This window comes from Musa acuminata, chromosome BXJ1-7, assembly GCF_036884655.1.
Source record: "Musa acuminata AAA Group cultivar baxijiao chromosome BXJ1-7, Cavendish_Baxijiao_AAA, whole genome shotgun sequence".
NCBI classification, from domain to species: Eukaryota; Viridiplantae; Streptophyta; class Magnoliopsida; order Zingiberales; family Musaceae; genus Musa; species Musa acuminata.
In genome coordinates, this window is record NC_088333.1 from 1498173 (window position 1) to 1522510 (window position 24338).

The 24338-nt window shown below is 38.9% G+C and overlaps 4 protein-coding genes and 1 non-coding gene across 12 annotated transcripts; 3 read left to right on the top strand and 2 right to left on the bottom strand.

Annotated features, from left to right (window-relative positions):
• The first annotated feature begins 269 nt into the window (after positions 1-269).
• LOC135678129 (5'-adenylylsulfate reductase-like 5) lies at positions 270-3693 on the top strand. The gene is made up of 4 exons (XM_065190552.1): positions 270-531; positions 2112-2293; positions 2400-2524; positions 3075-3693. The coding sequence occupies exons 1-4, from the start codon at positions 355-357 to the stop codon at positions 3503-3505; spliced, it is 915 nt and encodes a 304-aa protein (XP_065046624.1). The 5' UTR covers positions 270-354; the 3' UTR covers positions 3506-3693.
• Positions 3694-4564: 871 nt separating this feature from the next.
• On the top strand, positions 4565-5711 carry LOC103990891 (uncharacterized). The gene is made up of 2 exons (XM_009410182.3): positions 4565-5316; positions 5404-5711. The coding sequence occupies exons 1-2, from the start codon at positions 4678-4680 to the stop codon at positions 5518-5520; spliced, it is 756 nt and encodes a 251-aa protein (XP_009408457.2). The 5' UTR covers positions 4565-4677; the 3' UTR covers positions 5521-5711.
• A 1793-nt stretch (positions 5712-7504) lies between these two features.
• TRNAA-UGC (transfer RNA alanine (anticodon UGC)) lies at positions 7505-7577 on the top strand. The gene has a single exon. It is a non-coding gene; the product is annotated as a tRNA-Ala (tRNA).
• A 3143-nt stretch (positions 7578-10720) lies between these two features.
• LOC135678130 (uncharacterized) lies at positions 10721-17622 on the bottom strand. 8 transcript variants are annotated; one of them, XM_065190560.1, is made up of 9 exons: positions 17093-17622; positions 14359-16711; positions 12916-14188; positions 12607-12796; positions 12407-12460; positions 11776-11835; positions 11590-11676; positions 11136-11457; positions 10721-11036 (listed from the first exon to the last, which is right to left on the bottom strand). In XM_065190560.1, exon 2 carries the CDS (start codon positions 16160-16162, stop codon positions 15302-15304), a length of 861 nt encoding a protein of 286 aa, XP_065046632.1. In that variant the 5' UTR covers positions 16163-16711; positions 17093-17622; the 3' UTR covers positions 10721-11036; positions 11136-11457; positions 11590-11676; positions 11776-11835; positions 12407-12460; positions 12607-12796; positions 12916-14188; positions 14359-15301. The 8 variants fall into 8 exon arrangements, with proteins under 8 accessions (XP_065046632.1, XP_065046629.1, XP_065046630.1 ...); XM_065190557.1 differs by having other exon boundaries at positions 11136-11505; XM_065190558.1 differs by having other exon boundaries at positions 11136-11510.
• A 736-nt stretch (positions 17623-18358) lies between these two features.
• On the bottom strand, positions 18359-23836 carry LOC103990889 (COMPASS-like H3K4 histone methylase component WDR5B). Its single transcript, XM_009410180.3, has 2 exons — positions 23133-23836; positions 18359-18843 (listed from the first exon to the last, which is right to left on the bottom strand). Exons 1-2 carry the CDS (start codon positions 23799-23801, stop codon positions 18550-18552), a joined length of 963 nt encoding a protein of 320 aa, XP_009408455.1. The 5' UTR covers positions 23802-23836; the 3' UTR covers positions 18359-18549.
• Positions 23837-24338: the final 502 nt, after the last annotated feature.

The following is a 24338-nucleotide window of genomic DNA, read 5'->3' on the forward strand; positions in this document are numbered from 1 at the left end:
AGAAGCTAAATTCTAATTTAATTAGGACTCTTAAAAATATTTATTATTTTTTACTATAATGTCATATTTATAGATAATTTTTGCTTTATATATATATACACATTTTCGCCCTCCAAGTAAAATAATAATATATTTTGACATGTATTAAGCCGATTTGAGTTCAACCCAATGGGTAAAAGTGTTTTTTATTATGAGTTAAACTAATTCACGCCGGAGGAACATTACACCGCCCAATCGAATGAAAGCCGACAACATACCAACAAAAGTGAGCATCGAAGGAACTGCCCCAATTCATCCCCTCCTTTTCGATCGATCCCATTGCCAACTCCTCCTCCTCCTCTCTTTCTCCTTCCAATGGCTACGCCTTCTCTGCCTCTCCTCCTCCTCCTCCTCCTCTCTTCCGCCTTCTCCCTCTTTGTTCCGCGATCCTCGGCGTCGGCGGCGCCCCTCTGCCCCAGATCGGACCTCGCCTTCGTTAGCGACCTCACGTCCCAGTGCCCTCGCTGGATCGACTTCCGTTCGCCGCTGGAGGTAACGCTTTGCTATTCGCTTTCTATATTATTGATTGCCGTCGGAATATGAGGCCTTGTCACTAAATTAACTCTTCCTTCTTGCTATTTGTCGTGGGGCTTCGACGGTTCCGCGCCGGTTGTTCTAATCGAGGGATAATTCACCTGCTAAATGATATTTGTAATCGTGACAAAGGTTTTTCCCGAAAATCACCTGCGAAATCGTAATTTTCGGATGTATATTTATCCGAACATGGGATTCGATCATGAAAATTGTGGCGTCTGCTCTTTTGAATTTGAATATGATTGTTTCGGAGTGCGCATGTGGTAGTGTGGAAATATGCTGATTCGTGCAGATTCTTATGGTTTGTAGTAAACTAAACTAGGGATATGGTTCGATGTTCATTTGGTCAGTATGGAACCCTGATGTTGATGTCTAATATTGCTTCTTTTCTTCATAGTAGCTTAGAAGAAAGAAAAAAGCTCTTGTGCCCATACTTGTGAATGTCTTATAACAGATTACGAACTTGGAAAATGTTTTCCTAAACAAAGAAATGTTCAGTAAAGAAAGAGGAATAGTGTCAAGGACCGATGCAGCAGGCAATCTTAGTGGTAGAAGCTGTGACGGTTGTCGAAGATGGTGGTTGTACTTGGTGGTGACAGTGATCATTGTTATCATTATTCTTGTGAGTAGTTGTAATAGTAAGATTAGTTTTTTTTCAATCTAGGAGACCAGGCTTCAAGTCATAAAAATAACCTCTCTGCTTGTAGAGGTAAGTGTATCAGCCATCTCTAAACCTTGCATCGGTGAGAACAATGTTTACTGGTTTATCCTTGTACTAGTACTTAAGATGGTGAACAGCAGTCATGCAGTGATATCTTCTGGTGGCAGCTACAACAATAGTTGTTGGTCTTAAGAGGGGTTCTATAAAGAAGTGTTTCTTTGAGAAGTCAAGAGGTCTGGATCTCGTAGATAACTTGTAAGTTCTTTTCTAAAAAGGCTCTTCAAAAATGTGTTCCACTAAAAATTTGAAGCTACTTTTTTTGCTATACGACCCTCAAAAAGCCGTTCCATAAACTAAGACAAAGACACCCTTAGTGTTACAAGCATTGTATTTGCTCTTTGGAAATGCTCGATCTTTTGGAAAGACCCATATGGTGTCTCATTGGAATATATAAATCTTACCTGTGGCGAGGTTATATTCAGAGCCTCAAAGTATCTCATGCCTAGCCACACCTTAGACATGAATTTTGACAACACTGTCTAGACGTATCGACTTTCCACACATTTGATGACATTTCTAAAAGCAGATGCAGTGTCCATATCAGATATGTGATAGATACCAATGTTCATATATATATATATATATATATATACATACATATATATGCTTGCTTGGTATATGTATATATATGTATATATGTATGTATATGTACATATGTATATACATATACATATATGGTTTTTGGTAGTTCTCTGAGTCCGTCTGGAGAAGATACTATTTTACTAAAAAATTATGCTTAGAGTTAAATCTGCTAGCATCTTTTGCACCTTGGTTGTTTTTTTGAATAGATCTGATGTCGCCCTTTTTGCTTCTGAAGGTGGATGGAGAGTCTCTTGACATAGAGTTGAGTCATGGTGAGAGTAATGGTTATTATTCTGTTCTGTTCTATGCTTCGTGGTGCCCATTCTCGAGCAGTATTCGCCCCATTTTTGATGTTCTTAGTTCCATGTTTCCACAAACAAAACACTTTTTAGTTGAAGAATCTACCACCATGCCTAGGTATGCAGTTGTAATCATATATGTCGATTTGTTGTGTTAATAACTTGGGTTTCCTTTTTCAGTACTTGACTATGTTTCATTTGTTTTCTTCTCACTTGCAACACAGTATTCTCTCTAGATATGGAATTCACAGCTTTCCAGCTATAATGCTGGCCAACCGGACAGCAGTGGTTCGATACCATGGTGCTAAAGATCTCAGTGCTCTTGTCCAATTTTACAAGAAAAATACAGGTTGGTTGACTGCTAGCTTTTCTTGCAATCATTTGTCATTACCCAAGAATTCCACATCTGATATGTTCTCCATGCTTTGCTAAAACCTTTCGGCATATGAGAACAAAGGCCATGTTATTAACATCGTTATATTCTGTCAGGGTCCATGTTTCTGTCTTGAGACTGACTGGCCTGAGATGGGACTGGTTTACTTTAAGATGGATAGAAATTTAGATGTTTTTCGGGACACTGGGCACCTGTTTGCCTTCATGTCTCTTATTCAAGGACAAAGCCAACTAGATGTGAGAAGAGACCAAGACCCAAGATACATAGACAGTCATACATTTTCTTTTGACGTGTATATTTACATATATGTATGTATGTATCTTTCGATACATAATTTTTTTCTTTATTATGCCATAATTCTTGACGATATTTTACTTTTCTGCTTTTCGAGATTTATGGTAGTCCTCGTGATTAGTGTATTATGGTTTAGAGAATCTAACTAAGAAAATTGGTATTATTTCATAGTGCCCCTTATATGTAGTTGTTTTTTTGCTGTCCTGTGCAGGTTTTGATCCAATTGCATACTTGGTCGTCCACCAACCCAGTAATTCAAGAAAGGTGAGGTCCCTAATGCATCAGACTGGATCTCCAAGGGAACTAATAACCAAGGAACCCTTTATGGTGCTTGGAGTACTTTTCATGTTCATGAAGATAGTCCTATCCTCCATCCCTGTTATTTACGCCCATCTCAAAGCTCTCTGGGTGTCACATGCCTGGCACCTGAACTTGCACGTCCTCGGCGAGTCGTCCCAGCTGTTGGTACGAGTGCTACATGTAGTCGATGTCAAGAGACTCTGGAGCAAGCTCAAGCTGGACAACAAGACGTGGAACCTGAGGAAGAAGGGAGCAAGCAATGCTCGGGCCTGGGCTTCCACTCTAACCTCCGTGTCACTAGGTGAATCGTCTTCATCGAGAACCGCCCCTTCCGAGTCATGATCTCCTGCCGCCACCAAGTCCTCTTTGTATCCTCAACAACACTTGGTGTCGTCTGTTATCCTCCATGTATGTAAGTCGGGAAAATTTTGAGTACCACGTCCTGTTGTGTCTTGGATGCAAGGTAGATTGCATCCCAGATTCCGTAGCTTTCGGAAACGAGGAATAGATCGGATCTCTTCATTTCGTCATCTGGGGCTGCTCTTTTTCTGTCATCAGTTTGGTCGTATAATGTCTCATCAATCTGAAGCTTGATGGAACCGATTCAAGAAAAGCTTCCTCTTTTACAGCAGGTAATCTTAGAACGCTGGACATTTTGACTTAATCGTCTCTGTGATGGATGGTCAACAAAATTACACCTTCATGTTAGCAATACAAGTCGAGTGATTACTACTTGTGATCCCTACTTATCCCAGTCTCAAAATAAACTCAAATCAAAGGATAGCTAAATTTGATTTTGAGCTGTTTATTAGACATGGTTGCTCCAAATAATCTGACATGTCATACTTGTATCCCACCCACCTAAGTTTCAACATGATAAATCAATCCACTAATATGCAACAAAAAGGATATGATGATTGGTTGGAAGATGCATCTGCGCCGTGTTTCCATGTCTAAATAAATTATTCAGGCTGAAATAATTTTGAACCAAACAACCTTAGACAATAAACCAAAGGATACGCAGTTGCCTGGTTGGACACTTTCTTCTTCTTCTTCTTCTTCTTCTTCTTAATAGACTCGGATGCTTACACAACCTATTCAACTTGCTCCACGATTAGACTATTCATACATGTGTCAACTCCGTATTGGATATTCTAAGACTTAGCAAGTCTCATCACCAATTCTCTTATGAGCAAGTTGCAGATAATCTTCAGAGTGAGATGGAGACTGGCATGCCAACCCCTCCGAGCTACATCGGCTGCTGCTCTTTGGGTCTCCAATCATGCACCAGAACTTCATCGACATGGGAAGTCTCCACAGGTGGGCCCAGCAGCACCTGTTCCCCATTTGTCACTTGTTGGAAGGATAAGCCCTCAATCAACCTCCCGCCCGTCACAGAGAAAAGACATGCCCACTGCTTTCTCCTTGAAATATCCCGAACAGCAAGAAGAGCCTCTTTACCTTCTTCCATGATCAGTCCCTAATTCTATGACACGCCCTCCCCCCACTCTCTCATGGAGAAAACTTACCTAGAGATGGACTTGGAGGAGTGGGAGTTCCTCCCTGACGACAAGAGTTTCCTGGACTCCGGCCATGGCAGCAAGAAGGATGTGTTGCTCAAGGAGATCATAGTGGATATGAACTACTTCATCTGCCCATCACACCCCATAACTTCCAAAGAAGGTCTGCTTCCGGTTATCTCCGTGGGGAAGAGCTCAGACGATGCTGTGGGCAGAGAAGTCAAGGACATCGGTGTGGTCGCACCGGTGATCCAAGCGAACCAACCCGATGTGGTGTCTCAGGTCTTCTTCAAGAAATTGAAGGAGAACGAATTCGTCGACATGAAAATGGACTCTCCCAAGTCCAACACCAGGGGCGCCATCATGTTTCATGCGGAACCCGAGCATGTGCAGCTCAAGGAAAACGAGGAAGAGGAGATGGAGAAAGAGAAGGATCGCACAGGGCCTGAGATCAAAGGTAAGGCTTGTTGCGATGGCTTTGGGTTTACCATATGCAACTGGAGAGTAGCAGGTATTGGGGCCTTCTGCTCCATGGGAGCAGCTGCTGCTGCTACCATCTGCATCTTCATCTTCGGCGGCCGGCAGCAGCAGCGGAACCACAAGATCCAGTTCAAGATCTACACGGATGATAAGGTGGTGTTCATCGATCGACCAAGAAGGCGTTTGGTTTGGACCGATCACTCCACTCATCAAATCTAAGCTTCCGTTCTGTGATTGCAGAGGGTGAAGCAGGTGCTGCAGCAGACGACCAGGCTGAAGCAGGCGCTGTCAGCTGCGAGGGCAGCTCCCATGACGAGGGCGCACATCACGTTCGGAGGATGCTACACTAGCGTTTGATCCATCACTCCACGAAAGACTCGAGGAATCAGCACCGCCAGATATGATGGAGGAGGAACAGTGCAAATGCAATCAGCGATGTACACATAGTAGAGGATATTAATTGCAGAAATCTTACCTGTGTTGTCTTTATATATGCTAATATATACTATCGATCAATTGCAACAAAGATAAAACAGGATTTCATGGAACGTTGAACGAGTCTCGCTCATGCTGATGCAGCTAAAACCGTATGCGTTGGAGAAAACAAAGCTGCCATGAATGCTGATCATTTCTACTGCCACCAAGTCACAGCTACAGATGTTGTTTGAGCTTACTGTCTTTTAGCATCATCCTCATCCGACGTTGATCGTCGATGCTAAGATCTTAAGATCGAATCTCATCTCGTCTCGTCTTCGTACTATCGTATCATGCTCTTCATCTCCTTCGATACGGAGACCGTATAGATCTATCTCCAATTCTCCATAAGATTTTGTTTTCCTTCTTCGTCTAGCAAGATCTAAGAAAAGAAATATCTTTCGGCCAGCAAATAAGGAATCGACGCAGTCAACGGTGGCAGGCGAAGAAGGCAAGCGAAGCCAATAGATACTGACCATGAGTTGCGATGCACCGACGGCACCGTGGTGTGAGTGGCGTACATTGGCCTCGGGCTTCCATGTCCTTTTCACCTTGTCATTTGCATCCCTTCTTCGTATCCATTGAATCTGCATCTCTCTCAGGGATTCCAAAGTATTCCATCATGCGTATAACCAGATAGACTCTTCCTACACGTCTCTCGACCTCTCACCCTCTGCAATTTGTTCTTTCTAAGGCTGTCATTGTTTTCCATGCTTTTTCGTGTGTAATAATATCACCACCTAAATGAAATGATATGATCTTTTGAATTGGATATGAGATGTCAGCTCCCAGAGATAATGAAGCACGAGTTGGACGCCTTGTTCCAATAGAGATCAAAAGTTAGGAACATGAACTCTACTGACCTGCCATTAATTTGTAGGATGAAGAAGAAACTCATCTAAAATGTGCTGTCAAGCAATCCTTTTTCTCTCGGTAAATGATATCAAGTTGAGAGAGCTTTTCGATCCATCGTAACAATGTTTTTTTTTGTTTGGTGATTTCTTTGAAAAATATTACTTTTATATTCTTTCTCATATGATACTCCTTTTTTTTTTTTTTTCTAAATAGTACTTTGTTTTATAATCTTGAAAATATCTTTTCTTCCCCTAATTTTTGTTTGAGATCCCGTTGTCTGTCTTTCCTCACCCATCGTCGCCTCTCTCCTTCCTTCCACCTTCCCCTTCTTTTTTCTCTATTCTCATCCCTTTCGCTCCTGCTATTCCTTCCCTTCCCCCTTAAAAGTAGAGAGGCTTCATAGTAAGTACAGAGACAAAGGTGACGAGTAGACTATATGCAATGAAGATTTGGCGAGAAAGACAATATGCAATGAAGAACGGGCAGTACTATCTTATGATGGGACGGAGACGACAATGGTGATGATGAGAAGTTACTATTTGAGAAAAATAAAACCTTTTAAAATTATGATTTAATTTTTGTAGTAAATTTTTGTTTATTGGCTTAACAAAAGCGAGTCAATCATCTCATGATTAAAATACTATGATCAATTCAAAATAGCATAGACTAAGTTCAACTTAGAGTTTCTTAATAATAATTTTTTTTTATGAATTCCATGAAAGTGTTGTGTGTGCGTCACATCATCACTATCAATGACATGAATGTTGTTTTAATAAAAACTTCATTTTGTAATATCAAGATGTCAAGTAATATGTCTATTAATAACTTGTTTGCTCTTATGCATACAAGGGGATGTAGCTCAGACGGTAGAGCGCTTGCTTTGCATGCGAGAGGAACAGGGTTCGATACCCCGTATTTTCATTTCTACTGAATAATTATTTTCTTTTTAGGAGGATAATCAAAATGTCAAGAAATATATCTATTAACTAATTGTTTGTTCTCGCATATGTCGGGGGATGTAGCTCAAACGGTAGAGCGCTCGCTTTGCATGCGAGAGGTACGGGGTTCGATACCCTGCATCTCCATTTTTATGAATAATTTTTTTCTTTTTGGGAGTATAATCAAAATGTCAAGAAATATCTCTATTAATCACTTGTTTGCCTTCACACATGCAAAGGGATGTAGCTCAAACGGTAGAGCGCTCCGAGAGGTACGGGGTTCGATACCCTGCATCTCCATTTTTACTGAATAATTTTTTTCTTTTTGGGAGTATAATCAAAATGTCAAGAAATATCTGAGTTATGGGATTCGATACTCGCATCTTCATTTCAATTGAATAATAATATAAACTTTATTACAATATAGAACAAACAAAAATATTATATATATGGCATAATAATTTTTATTTTTGTAATATAAAACAAACAAAAAATATTTTATCTCAGTTTTGAGTTTAACAAAAAAACACAGTGTGGAGGTGTATTTCCCATATAATTAATTAGAAAGAAAAAATGGCATGCATTAGAGCTGCCTAATCTTTTTTTTTTTTCCCATATAAATAAATAACTAATGTTGATGGAACAATCTTTTCTTTTCAGAGAAAATGGCATTGTATTTGTTGTCCCATAGAGGTAACTAATAGTGATGTTTCCATTCATTAATATCATTATCAAAGATGCAATCCTTCTTGTAGCAGTCACCATTTCAATGCTAATTGCATGTCCAAGCACTTGTGCATGGGATGGTGCATGAAAATATCACCTTGCCTAATTGCCTCTGATCCTATTGTAATAATATTCTATTAGTACCCTATTAATTGGGAATTAAATAAATTAATGATATTATTTTGATATAGTCAATCTTGATCATCAACCTTACATGGTAAGATTGATCAGATTTATTATGTTTTCAAGAATTATCACATCATCAACGAAAGGATATTCGTATCTCATATTATATATTTCATTTCAGTTTAAGTATATAAAATATTTATATTTATATTTATACTTTATTTTATTCATGTTAAAGACTATGACACAACTCTATTTTTTATCCCACTTTGGTTTGAATACAAAAAAATATATATATTTTATTCGTATCAGATACGCTTAACTTAGCCCTTAAACATAGATAAAAATTATATAATAATTTTTATAAATAAAAAATCAAAGTAATTGAATATGCTCAAATCCGAGTCATCTATAATGTAACCCAACCCATTTAATACTCGATGTATTATTATTATTATTATTATTATTATTATTTTAATAAAGATTAAGTGACAAATGTGAGAGACGTCTTACGGTAAATTGTTAGTCTCTATTTGCTACACTAATTGACATATTAAAAAATATATCGAATGAGATTTTAAACTCTTTCATTTTGATAAGAAGATTTGGTATACCACTGATACATTAATGTTTAAGATGCCAATATGTTGGGTTGAACTAAAGTCCAGAGAAATATCCAAAAATGGGTTGGATTGGGATTGAGTAGACTAGAGTTGGATTTTTTTTTCTAGATTAGGGTAGACTAGGGTTTGCCCTGAGTTGGCCCAACTCAGTGCTACTGTATATGGCTCGAATGCCTCCCGGTGTGGCAACAAAGACAAGCTTTGATTTGAAGTAATCACCCCCGTCACCAACAAAGACAACCATGTTGTGTGTAGTAGCAATGCCACACATAACATGGCAACTGATCCAATTTTGTTTCGAGTAGATTGTAGCAACATGATACCTTTCATTCTCTCTCTCTCTCTCTCTCTCTTCTGGTCACAGCCTCTTGTCTCTTGAGTCTATAGCTTCAAAGGACAGGCCTACTACCTCTAAAACTTCGAGCACCAGATTACAGGAGGCAAAGCAAGGGAGACAACCCTACAGTGACTGTCCTTTAGAACTAAACCTAGAGAAACAGACAGTGAGAGACTTCTTGTCTCTTAAGTCTATAGCTTCACAGGGCTGCTCTACCTCTAAAACTTCAAACACAAGATTACAGGACGTAGAGCATGAAACACAAACCCTACCGTGACTGTCCATAAGAGAGAGAGAGAGAGAGAGAGAGAGAGAGAGGGGTTTGTCTTGCTTAGAAAAACAATGGACTGTTTATTCATTTTTAAAATAAATAAAACTTTAACTGATAAGTATTGGTTCATTATTTATGCGACCCCCGTAAGTTCATAAGAAATTATCCGTTTTAAGCAGTGGGCATATTCGCACGATTTAATCTTTTCGAAACTCATAAGCTCTAAAAAAAATACTTCCGAGGATAAGTATGATCCGATGAACTTATGAACCTTTGATTTTCTTATTCCTCAATTAATGTAAGACTAAATATCCTTATCACAAGAAAATTATTTCTCACCAAATGTTAAAATGGAGTTAAATAAGAGGTTCTTCTACTCAAATTTGGCTACATAGCTACTGAAAAAAAACTAATAAGATTTCACTTTCAAGTACCAAATTATATATCGACATCATCATCATAATCATCATCAACAAGAAGCTATAAGGTCGCAATGAATCTAGAAAGCTAATTCTCAAACAGGAAAAGTGAGGTTCAATAATTAGCTGATACTGAAGAGCAACCTAATAGCATTATGGTAGATGGGAGTGACATGCACACAGGAGGAGCAGAGAAAGGAAGCACTTGATGGATTTAGTTTGATGCACAAGTGGCAGATTTTTCTCAGCAAAATTACAATTTTTTTTCTGCAGCTATGCCATTTATAGCCACCATCATCAGATTAGTACAACTGTGGTCACAGAAATATCCAATTCATCCATTCAAAAAAGAAAAGAAAAGTTAAATAGATGCACTCATAATTATCAATCACAAATAATATGTAACTTAATAAAACATTTTAAATAAAATATAATTGTATCCATTAAAAGTATAAACTATATGGATAATATTTTATAGATTGAAATGTTCTTAAAAATAATGCACATAATTAGTAAACCGAATTTATAATTAGAGAGGAGAGTTGGTAGGTTGTGTTGTTGCAAGAAACAAAATAGTTTCAGGCTTTCGGTGGAGCCATCAATGGGCTACAGGTGACATCAGCAAACACTTTGGATCCACAGAAAGATTTCATGCCTAACTCGCACGTGCGCGTGCCCTCCTCTCATCGCTTCCCTTCCATCGGCGACTTAATTCCACGAAATCGACGTCTCCGCTACCTTACAACCGCATCGAATAGACCAACCACCCATCACTGTGGAGACGGAGATGCAGAGAGAGAGAGAGAGAGAACACAGCTCATTCTTCTCTCTTCTTTCCTTATGCATTATGATCACAAAGAAGAGCTTCACAACACACACACACACACGATGATGATGATGAATGTACACTGTATGTGCATCAAAACCTTATAATTCCTCTCTCTCCTCCTTCTGCCCCTCCTACTTCTCCGAGGCCGAAAGCGGCGGTGGAGGCGGCAGCGGCGGAGGCGGGCGGGCGTGACTCCGCCACGATCGACCACAGGATCTGCACGTCTTCGTACGGGCACGACTTCACGTCCTCGTACAGAATGTATATCCCCCTCCCTGTCGACACCGTCGCGAACACCGACATGAAACAAGAGAAAGAAAGATCGACCGAAACAGTAGCTGCAATGGAGAGAGAGAGAGAGAGAGATCACGTACTCTTCCTGCGTGCAGAATGCAAGCGGATCCACAGCTTCTTGAGCGGGGAGAAGAGGGACCGAAGCCACCCCATGATGAGCATCAGCGGCGAAGACAGGATGTTATCTTCTTCTCATGAGAGAGGAGAGGAAAGGAAAGGAAAGGAAAGGAAAGGAAAGCCCTTTGCAGTCGGAGCCATCAGCAACACGCACATACATATTGTCTCGGTACCATGTCACTGTCAACCTCTCTTCTCAAAAGTCATTTCTTGCCTCTGTACCTCTCTCTCTCACCAATGATGGGAAGCTCCACCCCAGCAAAAACTTCCTTTTCTTCGAGCAATCTTGCAAGATATCAACTCAACTCGAATCATCAAATGACATGGGCCTACCTTCTCTTCCAAGCGTCAACCAAACAAGTCAGAAATAAATTAAGAAGCTGGTATTTAACTGGCAATTATTATGCCATTGCTCACATAGGTTTCGTCGGCGATGGGATGAGCACGAGGCGTTGGCCTTCTCTCCTGCTGCAGCGGCAGGAATAGCTCCAAGCGTCACGTGAGCTGAGACACGGAAATCGACGTCACTTGAGACGAAGCTGTCGCCCAACATCACTATAATATGAATGACCAATAAACAACTCTTTTAGAGAATGAGTTTACCTGATGTCCAATATCATAAAGAATGTCTCGAGTTGCCACGCCAATTGTTTTCTACTCAACCTGCCACTTGGATTCATTCTTTAATCGTCACAAATGCAGGATAATAAAATTGGTAAGCTATGATTCGAGATGCAGAAGCAATGAAACTTTCACAGCATAAGAACACCAAAACTCGGCAAGTCAAAAACGCTTGCACAACACACAAATCTTATCCTTGCAAAAAGTATACTTGTTTCCCTGCTCACATGAGCTGCATGAACTTGTTTTGACTTTTATTAGGCTACTCGATGTAGCATCGTGCATGCAAAAGCTAGAATAGGAAATCCAACAATCACTTCAAGTGGAATCCAGTGCATGTATTCAACAAAGAGAACAGAGTGATCACAAATTTGATGGCCCCACTAAACCTATTCTCCATTCAATCGGTACAATGTAAAGGGCATTCACCCAACAACATAAGGTCTGCTAGTTCCAAAAGATTGAGTTTCTTTAGTATAGCAACACAGATCCTAATCACCAAAATAACATTTTCAGGACACTCCTCATATAGCAATCAGATTCTAGATAGAATACCACAAGAAACTTGGAATATTGGATGACACTATCAGTGAGAAGATATAGAATAATGTACCTGGTCCATCTTCTTGACTTCTTGCATCGCTTCCAACTTCACTTTCCAACCTGTCTGCCACAGAATATATTAAATCTCATCAGAGAATTAAATTGCATGTTTCAAGAATGCAGATTAGGATCTTAGTGAAAAGGCACTGTGGAAATTTCTACTCCAGTAGCAACCAAGACACAACAAAATTCATCTACTTTGAACATTACCTCACATTTATATAGAAATCCAAAGCTATCTATGTGGCGCAAGTCCTCCTCTGTTTCCTCTTACTGGTACAACCTGTTACTCTTGTCTTCTCTTTTTCTTCCTCCTCCTCCCCTCTTCTCTCCCTTTTTCGCTCTGGTCCAGATGGTACTGATTTATGAGTGCAGGTACACTGTTGCATATGAAACCATTCTGGTCCACGCATTGGCCGGTATGAACAGCAGACAAATTTTAAATCTTGATTTGAACAATAAGAAAAATTTTCAATTAGTGTTAAAATTAAAATAACTTGAAGTTTTTAAATCACTTACTTTTCGGATTATATACAAAATGTTGCCAATTGATGTGGCTAGTGGCTTGACTGGAGCTGCACAACTATATGTTGCGGTCATCACCATCTTGACGGAATTGCTACTCTAAGCTGGTAGTTCAATCCCGCAAGATGCACCTTCAGCAGTAACTAGAATAGAAGCCTTGTATTTATCACATCACATCCATGCTTCAACCTCCAAAAGCACAGAAGAATCAGAAAAATAACAGCTACTGATCCATGTTGTCTCCTTTAATTTTGTCCTTCACCACCTGATACTGCAAATGTTAGTGCACTTTCCTTTTAAGAGCATTACTACTTCTTCCCTTGTAATTAATATAGCACAAAGTGCTCATGGAATATATCAAAAACTAAGGTTTGCCTGTATTATGATATTTTTGATACGGTGTCAGTCCTTGATGACGCTATAGATTCAGCTTTAATTATAATTGGAAATGCACTCTGATCCATGTTCCTTGGAAAAATCATTTGCTTTAGGGTATGACCTGCTAGAAAAAACACTCATGCTAGAAAAAGGTCATACATTTGAAGCATACCTTCAGGCGAATCACAAAACAACGTTGTCCCTTTGGCAGTTAGAAAAGGATCATGCAGTAAATTTTTGGGGAGAGTAACATAATAAGAATAAGTACAACACTTTTTAATGGTGCTGTACTCAAAATCTCCCAATATATGTCCACGAATGTGCTGTATAACAACTTTTACCTCTTCAAAAAACTGGAAGCATATGCATTAAAAAGAAAAAGAAAGACTTTGTTAGCAGATTTTTGGTATAACGGAAGAAAAAATCTTAAATCGTCTGGAAAAATGACAATTCAAGCAACAAAAGCCTGAGTGTTTGTTTGACCTAGGCTGGAATTACATCACCGGCACAGCTCTTGTCAAAAGTTGCTGAACATCAGGAAACTGCTTCAGACACTAAATAAAAATGTTTGTTAAAGTGCATAAACTGATAAAAGTATATTCACTAACAATCTGTATGCTTCTAATGGGGTGATCAGAGATACTAAATCAGATGCTGTTATGGTGTATAAAATGATAAAAGTATAAACACCCAGAATCTGTAGGCTTCCAACATGAGACATAATATGAAAACGACATGCTAATTCCCAGAACCCACTAAAATATAATCTGACTGCAAAAGGGAAATTTGTAGTAGCTATCTAAAGCACATCAATTACCTCTCTTGGGAAAAACAGGCATAATACCTGTCCAACTATGACATCAGGACAGCTTCAACCTGCTGTTCGTTTCTGCAAAACAAACAAGCAAGTTAATCATCACCAGTACATGACTCCTATGTACTATTTATAATAAATGGAATAAAATAACTTAAAACAATTGCTGTTGTTGCAGTGACATTATCAGTAATCTGTCAAAGACATTGATAATTTGGCTATAAACAAAAGAAAGTGCGTGTGACCTGTTTGAAAATCGTCAACTGGTTTGATCATTCATGGAAGGGCCATCACCTAGAAGCATTCTCCAGAGATGTCATCCCAAATGTTTATGCTCATAGAATGAAGAAGATATGCCCAACGTATCAACCTGCTGACAACACAAAAGCATCCAAAAAAGTCCAGCAGTTTGGATGATCTCACATCTTGATTCCAATGGTGCAATACAATCTCCCCGTTACTACCTCAATAGGTATTGTACATATTAAGTGATGCATATATCTCATTATTTTTTACCAATTTTAAAACATAATAAATATTAAGCCCAGTGAAGGGCGTGTCTGTGTGAAGCATTATCAAAGAACCGGGGAGCATCCTTTCAGAGTCCAAAAAAATGAAGACAAATATTTCTTTAGCTGTTATCCAGACAAGAACCCAACAATCGTCTAATCAACAGTCATTTCCATACTCATATACTCAGTATTAGTATCAATGTGAATTCTGTTTCTCAAATTACTGAATGTACATGAAAAAAACATACTTTACATAAAAATGATAAAAATAACTAAGACTTACTAAAGAAACGATCGTTCATAATTCAATAAGATGTGTCAATAAGGTGGGTCATTCATAAAAATCTTTCATCGAGTGACATGCAAGCCCATCACCTCAGTTTCAGCAAGAAAAGGAATTCTGAGTCCCCATTTCTTGAATGAGTTTAACAGGGAACATATCTTATCCACACAAAAAGTACAACATTAAAACCTGATCCAAATAATGCACGAACTCACAAGAGAGAAGAAACATATATATGTCAGAATCTTCCCAACTACTCAAACAGGAGAAATAGCAAACGAAAAGGAAGTAAATGGGAGGCTCACTGGCGTCGTTAAAGACAAATAATATGCTAAATTTTGTTAGCACACCAAGGAAAAGGCAAGGAAGTAAAAAGTATCCTCTTGCCTTAACCTATTCATTTTTCCAAGCGTGTAATATCAATGAAAAGCCAACACCTTGCAATTGTGACTGCTTGAAACCCTGAAACCACGGCAACAGCTTCTCAGCTGAGGGGCAAGTTTGAAACATGAAGACAGCATTTCCACCAGGTACACCAAAGAGCCAGCTGTGAACATCCCAAAACACCTCTACAGGGAGTCCATCAATCAGGATTGTCTGGTTTCCACGAAACTTCCAAGCAAGTCGCTTCACTTGCATTACCCGCTTCTTGTCGATATGTATCTCAAGGCATGGATCTTTAAGCCCAACTGTGTCACACTCGATTACAACATCATGAGATTTCCCATTGTCGCAGAACTGAGCCTTGGTACAGTAGAGGTTCTTCCCAGATATATGTTCCCGCTTGGCTACGAAGGCCATATTGGAAGTGGAAGGGACTGCGGCAGTCTTACGGTAGGCCTCCTTGGCCAGATCACCGAGCAAGAGGACCATCTGTAGATCAAAGACAACCGCAACATAGTAACCTTGCAAAGGCTCAGGCCCCGGCCCAAACTTGGCAGCAGACAAGTCCCATACGATGTCCACCTTGCTACTCTCCACCTCCAAGCTCTTAGACCCTTTCCTCTTGGAAAAAAGCCACGGCTTGATGTCCACCTTACAGAGACACTGGCCATCGCCATCGTCGATCCCGACACTCAACCCTTGGCCCATCAGGGTCTTGCTCCACGTAACGGCGACGACGCAAGAACGGCCGCCGCGTCGCGCCCGGTAGAAGTAAGTCACCAGATTGTGCGCGGTCTTAACGGCGCCGCCGGACGAGGAGTCCGAAACCTGAATTCCGCTCTCGCCGAAACAAGAAGGGAAATCCCTCATGCTGATCCTCCAAGGCCACTTCCGACGGCGCAATGAGGAGCCTCGTCCCCACGATCCGGCCAAGATCTCCGAAGGACTTATCACAAACGCCGTCCCGGCGTGTCGCTGTCACGAGTTCCCCTCAACAAACCTCCCTTTTTAGGGTACAAAGCAGAGGATTTCGAAGCGAATCCACGGACAAGGGCGGCCTCTCCACCACAGAATCCAATCAGCACTCTTCAAGATTCCGAGGAAACGCACCCTTCCCTTCTCTACTTCAAGGCTCCAGAGAAGCTAGCAGACGATTCAAATCCCAACTAGAAGAGCAAAGGAGAACAAGAAAGGGGGGGAGGGGAGGGGGAAGACGGACTCCGTTAAGAGAAGAAGGCAAAGGAGGAATCTTGCCTTACTCCGACCGCTGAAATGCCACCGCACTACCCGCAGTCCTCAGCACGAGTAGTGGCGCCCATAATGAGAAGGAAGACCAGCTGCAAAAGGGCACAATGGCAGTAGCCCCAAACCTTTATTTTGGAGAGGCCGACTCCCACCTCCGGCGGTACTTTAAAATGTCTGAAACAAACTCTTAATCTTTAAGCTTTAATACTTTAATCAAGTACTGTCATTAGCTTTAATTCCTAATAATAAACTTGCAAGCATTTGATTCCTAATAATAAACTTGCAAGTATTATTATTATTATTATTATATGCGACTAAACTCTTGTTGAAGTGGATAAAATTGGACTGCCATTTTCTTTGTATTAGTTGCAATCACAAATAACAATTATGGACAGAGGTAGGGAGCCAAAATGGCACCATTGTTAAGAGTGAAACCATGGTTGGGCTCTGTAGAGCCAGCCACATACATGCCCTTGAGATGAACTTAAAATCCAAAGCCAAAAGAAACAGACAGATGATGAGATTACAGAGCACGAACAAATTCTGAAGACTCACCAACCCTGTGTTGCCACTGTCAAGATATGGCCATGATGGCATTCTGATATGAAAGGGCGACATTTTCTTGTGTGGTAGCTTTCACAGGACACGTCCAACCCAAAGAAGCAACTGTTGGTGTGTTGGCCCGCTGCCAAAAAAGACATGAACTGAAGCTTCAACTGAGGGTGTGATGAGGGGGGTGGGGGTGGGGGTGGGGGTGGGGGACAAGGCACAACTGAGCTTTCAGCTTCTGTGCAACAGCCCCTATTTGCCTCTCGTTCCATTCCTCAGACACGAACCAATCAATAGGAATCGGTGCATCCGATGAAGACATCAAGAGGTTTCTTTTCCTTCAAGCGAAAGGGAAGAAGAAAGGTGTCTAAATGGGCTGTCCTCTTGTCTCACTTTCCATCTATTTCATCATGCAAAATCCTTGGCTTTGAGATTGGGGTGTCTCTCCATAGGACACGCCCGTGACAAGTGTGGGCTCCCTTTCTTCTTTGTTTTGAGCATGTTAAGGGAATCCAGATCTAGTCCCCCTTGCTGGATCCAGCTATAACTTTTAGGCCCTGTCTTTTGCATTTAAACTTATATAACATGACTATCATATTTGTATACAAATAACATGCTCGAGCATACATGTAAAATTCGAGCACACACAAATATGGTAAATCTGCATAAAACTAAGGTGAGGCTGGAAATATAATAAGACATAACATTCTTGTTCCTGCAAGTTGCTAATTAACAAACTATATGTGTGGATCCAATAAATAGGTCCACTCTTCAATCATGAAAACTACTCTATCCTCTCAGTTGAAGTGATCAAATAAGCTACAATAAGTGCTATAATATAATGCTTAATAATGTCTCAGCAAAACTGTTGCAGGCCTATCTAAACACAATGTCAAGTGGTAAACTAATGGTAATATTAGGTGCGCAAAGTAGATTCTTACCAGGACTTGGTATATTCTGTAGGTGAACTGCAATATGATCTATTAAATGCACATCTCCGAAACATATAGTCCATGTATTGAAAGATGCAACCAGAGGACGCTGCTATTAAGTCCAGAAGTCTTCAGTTTACAGATTAATCCACTAAATAATTCTGCTTGATCCTGCAATGAAGATTCACCATTTTACCATCCACACAAGAAATGCCTGATAACTCTGCAAACATCCTGCTTATGACTAGGTGTGTATCTGAACATACTTTCCAGCTCCATACGAACAAGTATTCTATGATGATACACTTTAAGTGAAAGACTCTTTGATGACAGCTGCGACTCCAAAACCAAATGCTATAACCATTGATGCATGTAATCAAAGATCTAGTACAGGCAGTATACAAATGATCGGAAGCAATCATGATGCCAGTTCAACTAGCAACTAGTTAACTACAACATTGTACACAAACCAAAGTCCTCGAAAATGAAACTAGATGGAATCTTATCCGATTTATACAACTGTTTTGAACTTCATGCAGTTTCTTGAATCCAAATCCTCACTGTCTTATCATTATCAAGTCCAGCAGATGCAATTATGTTGCGTGTGGGATGACAGGATACTGAAATGACAGTGTCGGTATGGCCTTCCAGTTTTTGAATCATCTGTTTGCTTTGGAGGTCCCAAATATAGGCACACTTATCTTCCGAGCCACTAACTATATATTTGCCATTTGTAACAGAAAATGCAGATGTAATGCAGTATCTTCTGTTAACATGACCAGTGTAAATCTTCAAGAACTTCCCTGTGGAATAATTACATAGCTTCTGCAGAATGGTGGAAAGAGATTCATTTAGATGACACAAACAAGAGATATAATCATGTCAAAATCAGATCAAGCATGTTATCATACAGAAAGACCTACTTGTTAAGAATTTAAGCATATTTATCACAGCATACAAACATCAATCTTATGAATGAATCCACAACACACAGAGAGAGAAATGATGAGGAACTTGCAAAAGAAGTCGAGATAAATTATTTTGTGATTTTAGGCAAGATGAAAAAAGGAGCCGCTTCACCATATGTACACTACATGGTAAAGCCACTCAAGATGCACATGGACAATGGCAATAATATATATATATATATATATATATATATATATATATATATATATATATATCCAGGCTTGTGATGGATCTCCAGTTTGGCTAACAAGAATTCTGAGGTGTATAGAGATCATTATAAAGTTTGTGGTGCTTATATTTATTCACTTTTGATATTAGTCTAACAACCTTGCCCAATTGCTCCCTATCTTATATTAATATACTTGAAAAGAAATTGCAATGAACCAAAAAAAAATCTGCAGAACTAATCATAATTTCTTTAAAATAAGTATAAAAGAAACAAGATAGTTAAAAGATGGTGATAACAGATAATGAATAAAAATGATGCTTGTCACAGTTGATGAATAAACCTTCCAGAATGAGAGGTTACATATGAGTAGAATGTATGCCATTCTCTCTCCAGCAACCACATATTGGCGAGTGTCATAAACATGATTTGTTCACAAGCATCATATATGGAAAAGTGAGAGAACATAGGCAGCTATATTCAACTTTCCCAAAGAAATTATTGCTGAAAGCATCAATCAAGTACTGACCAGGTTCTGTATCATGCTAAATCACAAGAACATGCACTGGGCTACTAGCACCAAAGTCACTGTCTTGCTATGTGCAGGAATCCAACAAATTGTACAAATAAAGTGTAACCTTTCAGCCCATATTCAAGGATTCAAAACCTAACTGCTATCTTCTTCAGCAACCTTGTGGAGATACTGCAACAAGGTCAAATCTCATAGCTCACCAGTAACTAAGCAAGAATTGACAAGAGCCACATTGATAACCACTGTTTCATCTACTAAACCTTCCTGTCACTTGACCTCTTTCCACAAGTGTAACTTATTGATAAGGTCAAGAAAATTTACCTTATGGTTTCTACAACATTTTATGCAATAGCCCCATGTGCATCAAGCTTTGGCATATCAATGTAGTCCATATGATAAAACCATTTTTTTATTCCCCATCAATAAGGGGTCATTTTAATGTATTTACCTTTCAAATATTTTTTTTATAATTTATGTGGTATTTTGCAAACATCTCTAATATTTCTATTTAAGTTTCCTAAATTTCTCAAGGAGAAAAAAAAGGAAGAAAATGAAGGAAAATTTGAAGAAATTAAATTTTGATTTAATTGAATATTCTATCTCATTCTACAATGATTGGAACCTATCAATCGGGAAAAATCATCAACTCCAAATCAAATTTGAAATATTATCTGCTTTGGGGAAGGAAGAACAAGTGATTGTTTTGACTTGGTGTGACTGAATTCTTTCCTTATTTCTATATTTTCCTTTTAAGATTGTTCATTTGGGAAGCATATAAGAAGGGGAAAGGATTTGTACTTGAAACATGAATGAATGAATGAATGAATATTTTTTCCTCACATTATGTACGTGTGAGGCCACATACCCTTTTCCAATGGTATACGATTTCATTGTTCATCCATGAGACATGAGGAGATGTCAGACCTTCATCATTAGGAGCTACTCCTTAAGCAATTGATCATTTTCTCTATTATCTTTCTGTATTCTATCTTCCTTTTCTTTTACTTTTCCCCTTCTATTCTATTAAAAAAAAGAACTCCCTCTACTTGTCAAAAACTCGTCCTATATCAGATTTAATATTCGAATCAAGATGTTCCAAATCAAATTTGGTATTAGAGTCAAGGTGTACTATATTACACTTTAGTATAAATTCTATATAGGTTCTTTTGCCTAGCCTACAATAGGTTAATTGAAATAGGGACCGCCAACAATGTTATGAATCAAAATTGCTATATGTTGTTTAACCTAGATAAATGCCAATTTTTACTAACAAATATGATCAGTATCTTCATCCATGATCAGAACATCTATTATCAAAGTTCTTAGTGAATGCCACCACCTTATTGCCTCCATTGTTTTCAGTTTGGTTATTAGATTGAAAATGAAAGTCTATCGAATTAACCATGATGTGATGTGACTATAGTGATTAAGGTCCCATCAATCTTTGAAATTTTTTCTTGCAAAAAAATCAGTAATATATTTGTCAACAAGATTTGAATAAGAGAAGAATAAAACAACCATAAATCATATGCACTAGCACATCAAAGCAAAAAATGTCCCATAGGGAGGTTTGGTTGTTTCCTATAACACTATGTTATATACACTTCAACTGATTTTTCAACAGTAATGGTACTACATTTTTTGCTCAACTCCAGGACTTCTTTAATTATCTGGTGTCATAAGCTGGTCTGATGGGATAACCGATCCAATCTTGTTGAGCATGAATCGCTGGCCTATAATGTTTAAGCCCAAACTAATGGTACTACACCCATTAGACACCTCTTGATTTTAACCAAAGTCGTATGATCTAACATTAACAAATCATCAAGCAACAAAATCTATCTTGCATCATAATCAGATAAAACACTTCCTCTGGTCCTGAACATCTTCATACTTTATAGTATTTCAAGTTTATTTGATAACTTGATAGCATTTTTGTTCTTTTTAATTGAGTTAGAAGGTTCCAACAATCTTCTTTATCAATACGATATTTATCGAAGTTTCCATTACTACCCATTCTACATAACCAAGTACATTTATTCTTAGCCCAGTACAATAAATAACAAGTCATATTGTCCCAAATAGTTGGGATTGGCTACATGGATCTTTATCCTACTGTTAAGCTCTAAGTAGGACATATTATCATTGAAACTAGTTACGTCAAAGTACCATCAGCAGTCTACAGAAACTATTCCCTACTCATCTAATGTCTTGATGTTCCTATTACCTTTATCTAACCTAATACTTGCAGTTCTAGTTAACCAGCATCGAATCCACTGAATCCTACAGACTGACCTAGTCCATTGCATGGTCCTCTTAACTTCTCACTATTGCGTATATGAGAGTAATCCTGCAATTATCCTCAGAATACCCAAAATTGTTACAATGAGAACAACTAAAAGGCATCCAGTCGTAATTTATATTTCTCACACAAAAAATACTATTATAGTCATCAAGTTCACAACCACAGCTGGTTGAATTCTTAATTTGAACACATTCCGGAATATGGAACTTTCTTGCTTCTAGGTGTAGTCGATCTGCAAATAAAGGAACACCAACTACTAAGCACTTTAGTAGTCCAAGAATGCAACTTCAATCAAGGGAGCCATAGATGTAGCACTTCATCACTTCAAGTTCTTAAGAAAACCTAAGAACTCAGTTCTTGTTTCACCTATTTATTTCATTTCTTCAACACACCTAAAAAACCTCCTACTTTCATCTATTTCTTAGACATCTTCAAATAGATAGATACATATGGAGTGATAAATAAGCCTCAAATTATATTATCTGGTTAATTTTATAAAAATAAAAAGTTATCTTTTAGGTTGAAAAGAACAACAAAAACTTTTCTATCAAGAACAATCATCTATAGGTAATATATTTTCTGCTTCATGTGATTCAGACAGATAAATATTGTTTCGCAAGTACTTCATAGATATATAATTTAACAAATAAATACGCTTCTAAAAGTAGGGAGAATACATTGTAGTAGAACTAGAAAAACATAGCTTCACAGAAATCTATTATCGTCCCAACATCCTGATTCTACTTTTTCCCTTATTTTTCCTCTCTTTTTTTTTTCCAGTTTTAGTGTCTCTCCCTTCCTAAACCTAAGATAATAACAACCACACTCCACGGTCATCAATACAAGAATCTAATCATCAGTCTTCTAGTTTTTGTGAAGCATCAAATGCTGTGGAGTAAAAACATTAACAATTGATTTCTCTGATCAAATACAATGGTGCCCAATCCCAATTTATTGTAAATAGCAATAAATTTGGTATTAAAAACATTAAACCCTAAATTTCAAGTATAGCCAAACATAATCGTTCAGGCATAGAAATTTACCAATATATTCTTTCAAAATAATTTGCATCAAGAAGCATAAATTTGAATGTCAAACACATTACTAACACTAAAACAAAATGAAAGGGATTGATGACATACCAGGGTGTCATCAAGGGTGGCAATTAGGATGAACTTGCCATTAGGGGAGAACTTGGAGAAGGACACAGCGGGGGTCTTGTCATCGATGAGCACCTTCAGGCACGCCCCGGAATCGGCGTCCCAGATCTTGCAAGACCCATCGTGGCTGGCCGACACGATGATGGAGCCGTCCCTGATGAAGTGAACGGAGGTCACGGGCTCGTCGTGCGCCTCGATCGTCTTGATGCACTTGCCGCTCTTGACGTCCCAGATCCGCACAGTCTGGTCGAAGGAACCGGACGCGATGCGGTCCGAAGGAGGGTTGAAGTCGGCGCAGAAGACGAAGGAGATGTGGCCGCGGAAGGTACGGACGCAGCCATTGGAGGGTTGGTGGACGTCCCAGACGCGGAGGGTGCGGTCATCAGAGGCGGAGCAAACGTAGTGGGAATCGGAGGACCAGGCGAGGTCGGAGATGCCCTCGGAGTGGCCGGAGAAGGTCGCGACGGTACCGAATGTGTCGGAGGCCCACACGATGACGGTCTTGTCGAGCGACGCCGAAGCCAGATAGAGGCCATCGTTGGAGAACTTAACGCACGAGACGGCGCGCCTGTGGTCGGTCAGCGTGCGCGAGAGGCGGTACGGCCGGTAGGGAGATGCCGGCGCCGCCTGCGCGGGACCGGGGGTGGACATGGGAACGAACCCCGATTGTGGTTTGCGGAGTTGGGGTTGGGTCGGTCGGGCTCTTATTTATAGTGGTGAATAAAGTAATTTCTCTAACTTTCACTAAGAATAATATACACAAATATATGGACTAATTACATATTATTTTTTAATTAATTATTCTTAATATCTTAATTTTTATACTTTCAGAAATTAAATTAAGATTCTTAGACTCATAAAAATAAAATATTTAACCCTAATAAAATATTTTTTTCTCTTAATTTTTAATTATTTATATTTTTTTTAACTTTCGTATAAGAATTATAATGTAACTTTTGAAAGTATGGATATAAATAATTATAAAAAAAATAATTTATAATTAATCTTAAATATATGATTAGATGTATGATATGCAATCATGTCACACAAGCATTATTTTGATGAATATTTCGGACAACCTGCAAATATGTCAACAATTTGGAGGACATCTTAGTTAATTATTCCCATAAAATTTCTCGTACTAGAAAGCTATTTTAATAATACAGATCGATAGTTAATAATATAAAT

Excerpts from the sequence above, each read along its gene's own strand:
- LOC135678129 (XM_065190552.1), top strand. The coding sequence starts at position 355 with ATGGCTACGCCTTCTCTGCCTCTCCTCCTCCTCCTCCTCCTCTCTTCC. Across the intron at positions 532-2,111 it reads ACTTCCGTTCGCCGCTGGAG|GTGGATGGAGAGTCTCTTGA; the intron begins GTAACGCTTTGC and ends TTGCTTCTGAAG. Across the intron at positions 2,525-3,074 it reads ATTTTACAAGAAAAATACAG|GTTTTGATCCAATTGCATAC; the intron begins GTTGGTTGACTG and ends TGTCCTGTGCAG.
- LOC103990891 (XM_009410182.3), top strand. The coding sequence starts at position 4,678 with ATGGAGAAAACTTACCTAGAGATGGACTTGGAGGAGTGGGAGTTCCTC. Across the intron at positions 5,317-5,403 it reads AGATCTACACGGATGATAAG|AGGGTGAAGCAGGTGCTGCA; the intron begins GTGGTGTTCATC and ends CTGTGATTGCAG.
- LOC135678130 (XM_065190559.1), bottom strand. The coding sequence starts at position 16,162 with ATGAGGGATTTCCCTTCTTGTTTCGGCGAGAGCGGAATTCAGGTTTCG.
- LOC103990889 (XM_009410180.3), bottom strand. The coding sequence starts at position 23,801 with ATGTCCACCCCCGGTCCCGCGCAGGCGGCGCCGGCATCTCCCTACCGG. Across the intron at positions 18,844-23,132 it reads CCACCCTTGATGACACCCTG|AAGCTATGTAATTATTCCAC; the intron begins GTATGTCATCAA and ends ACCATTCTGCAG.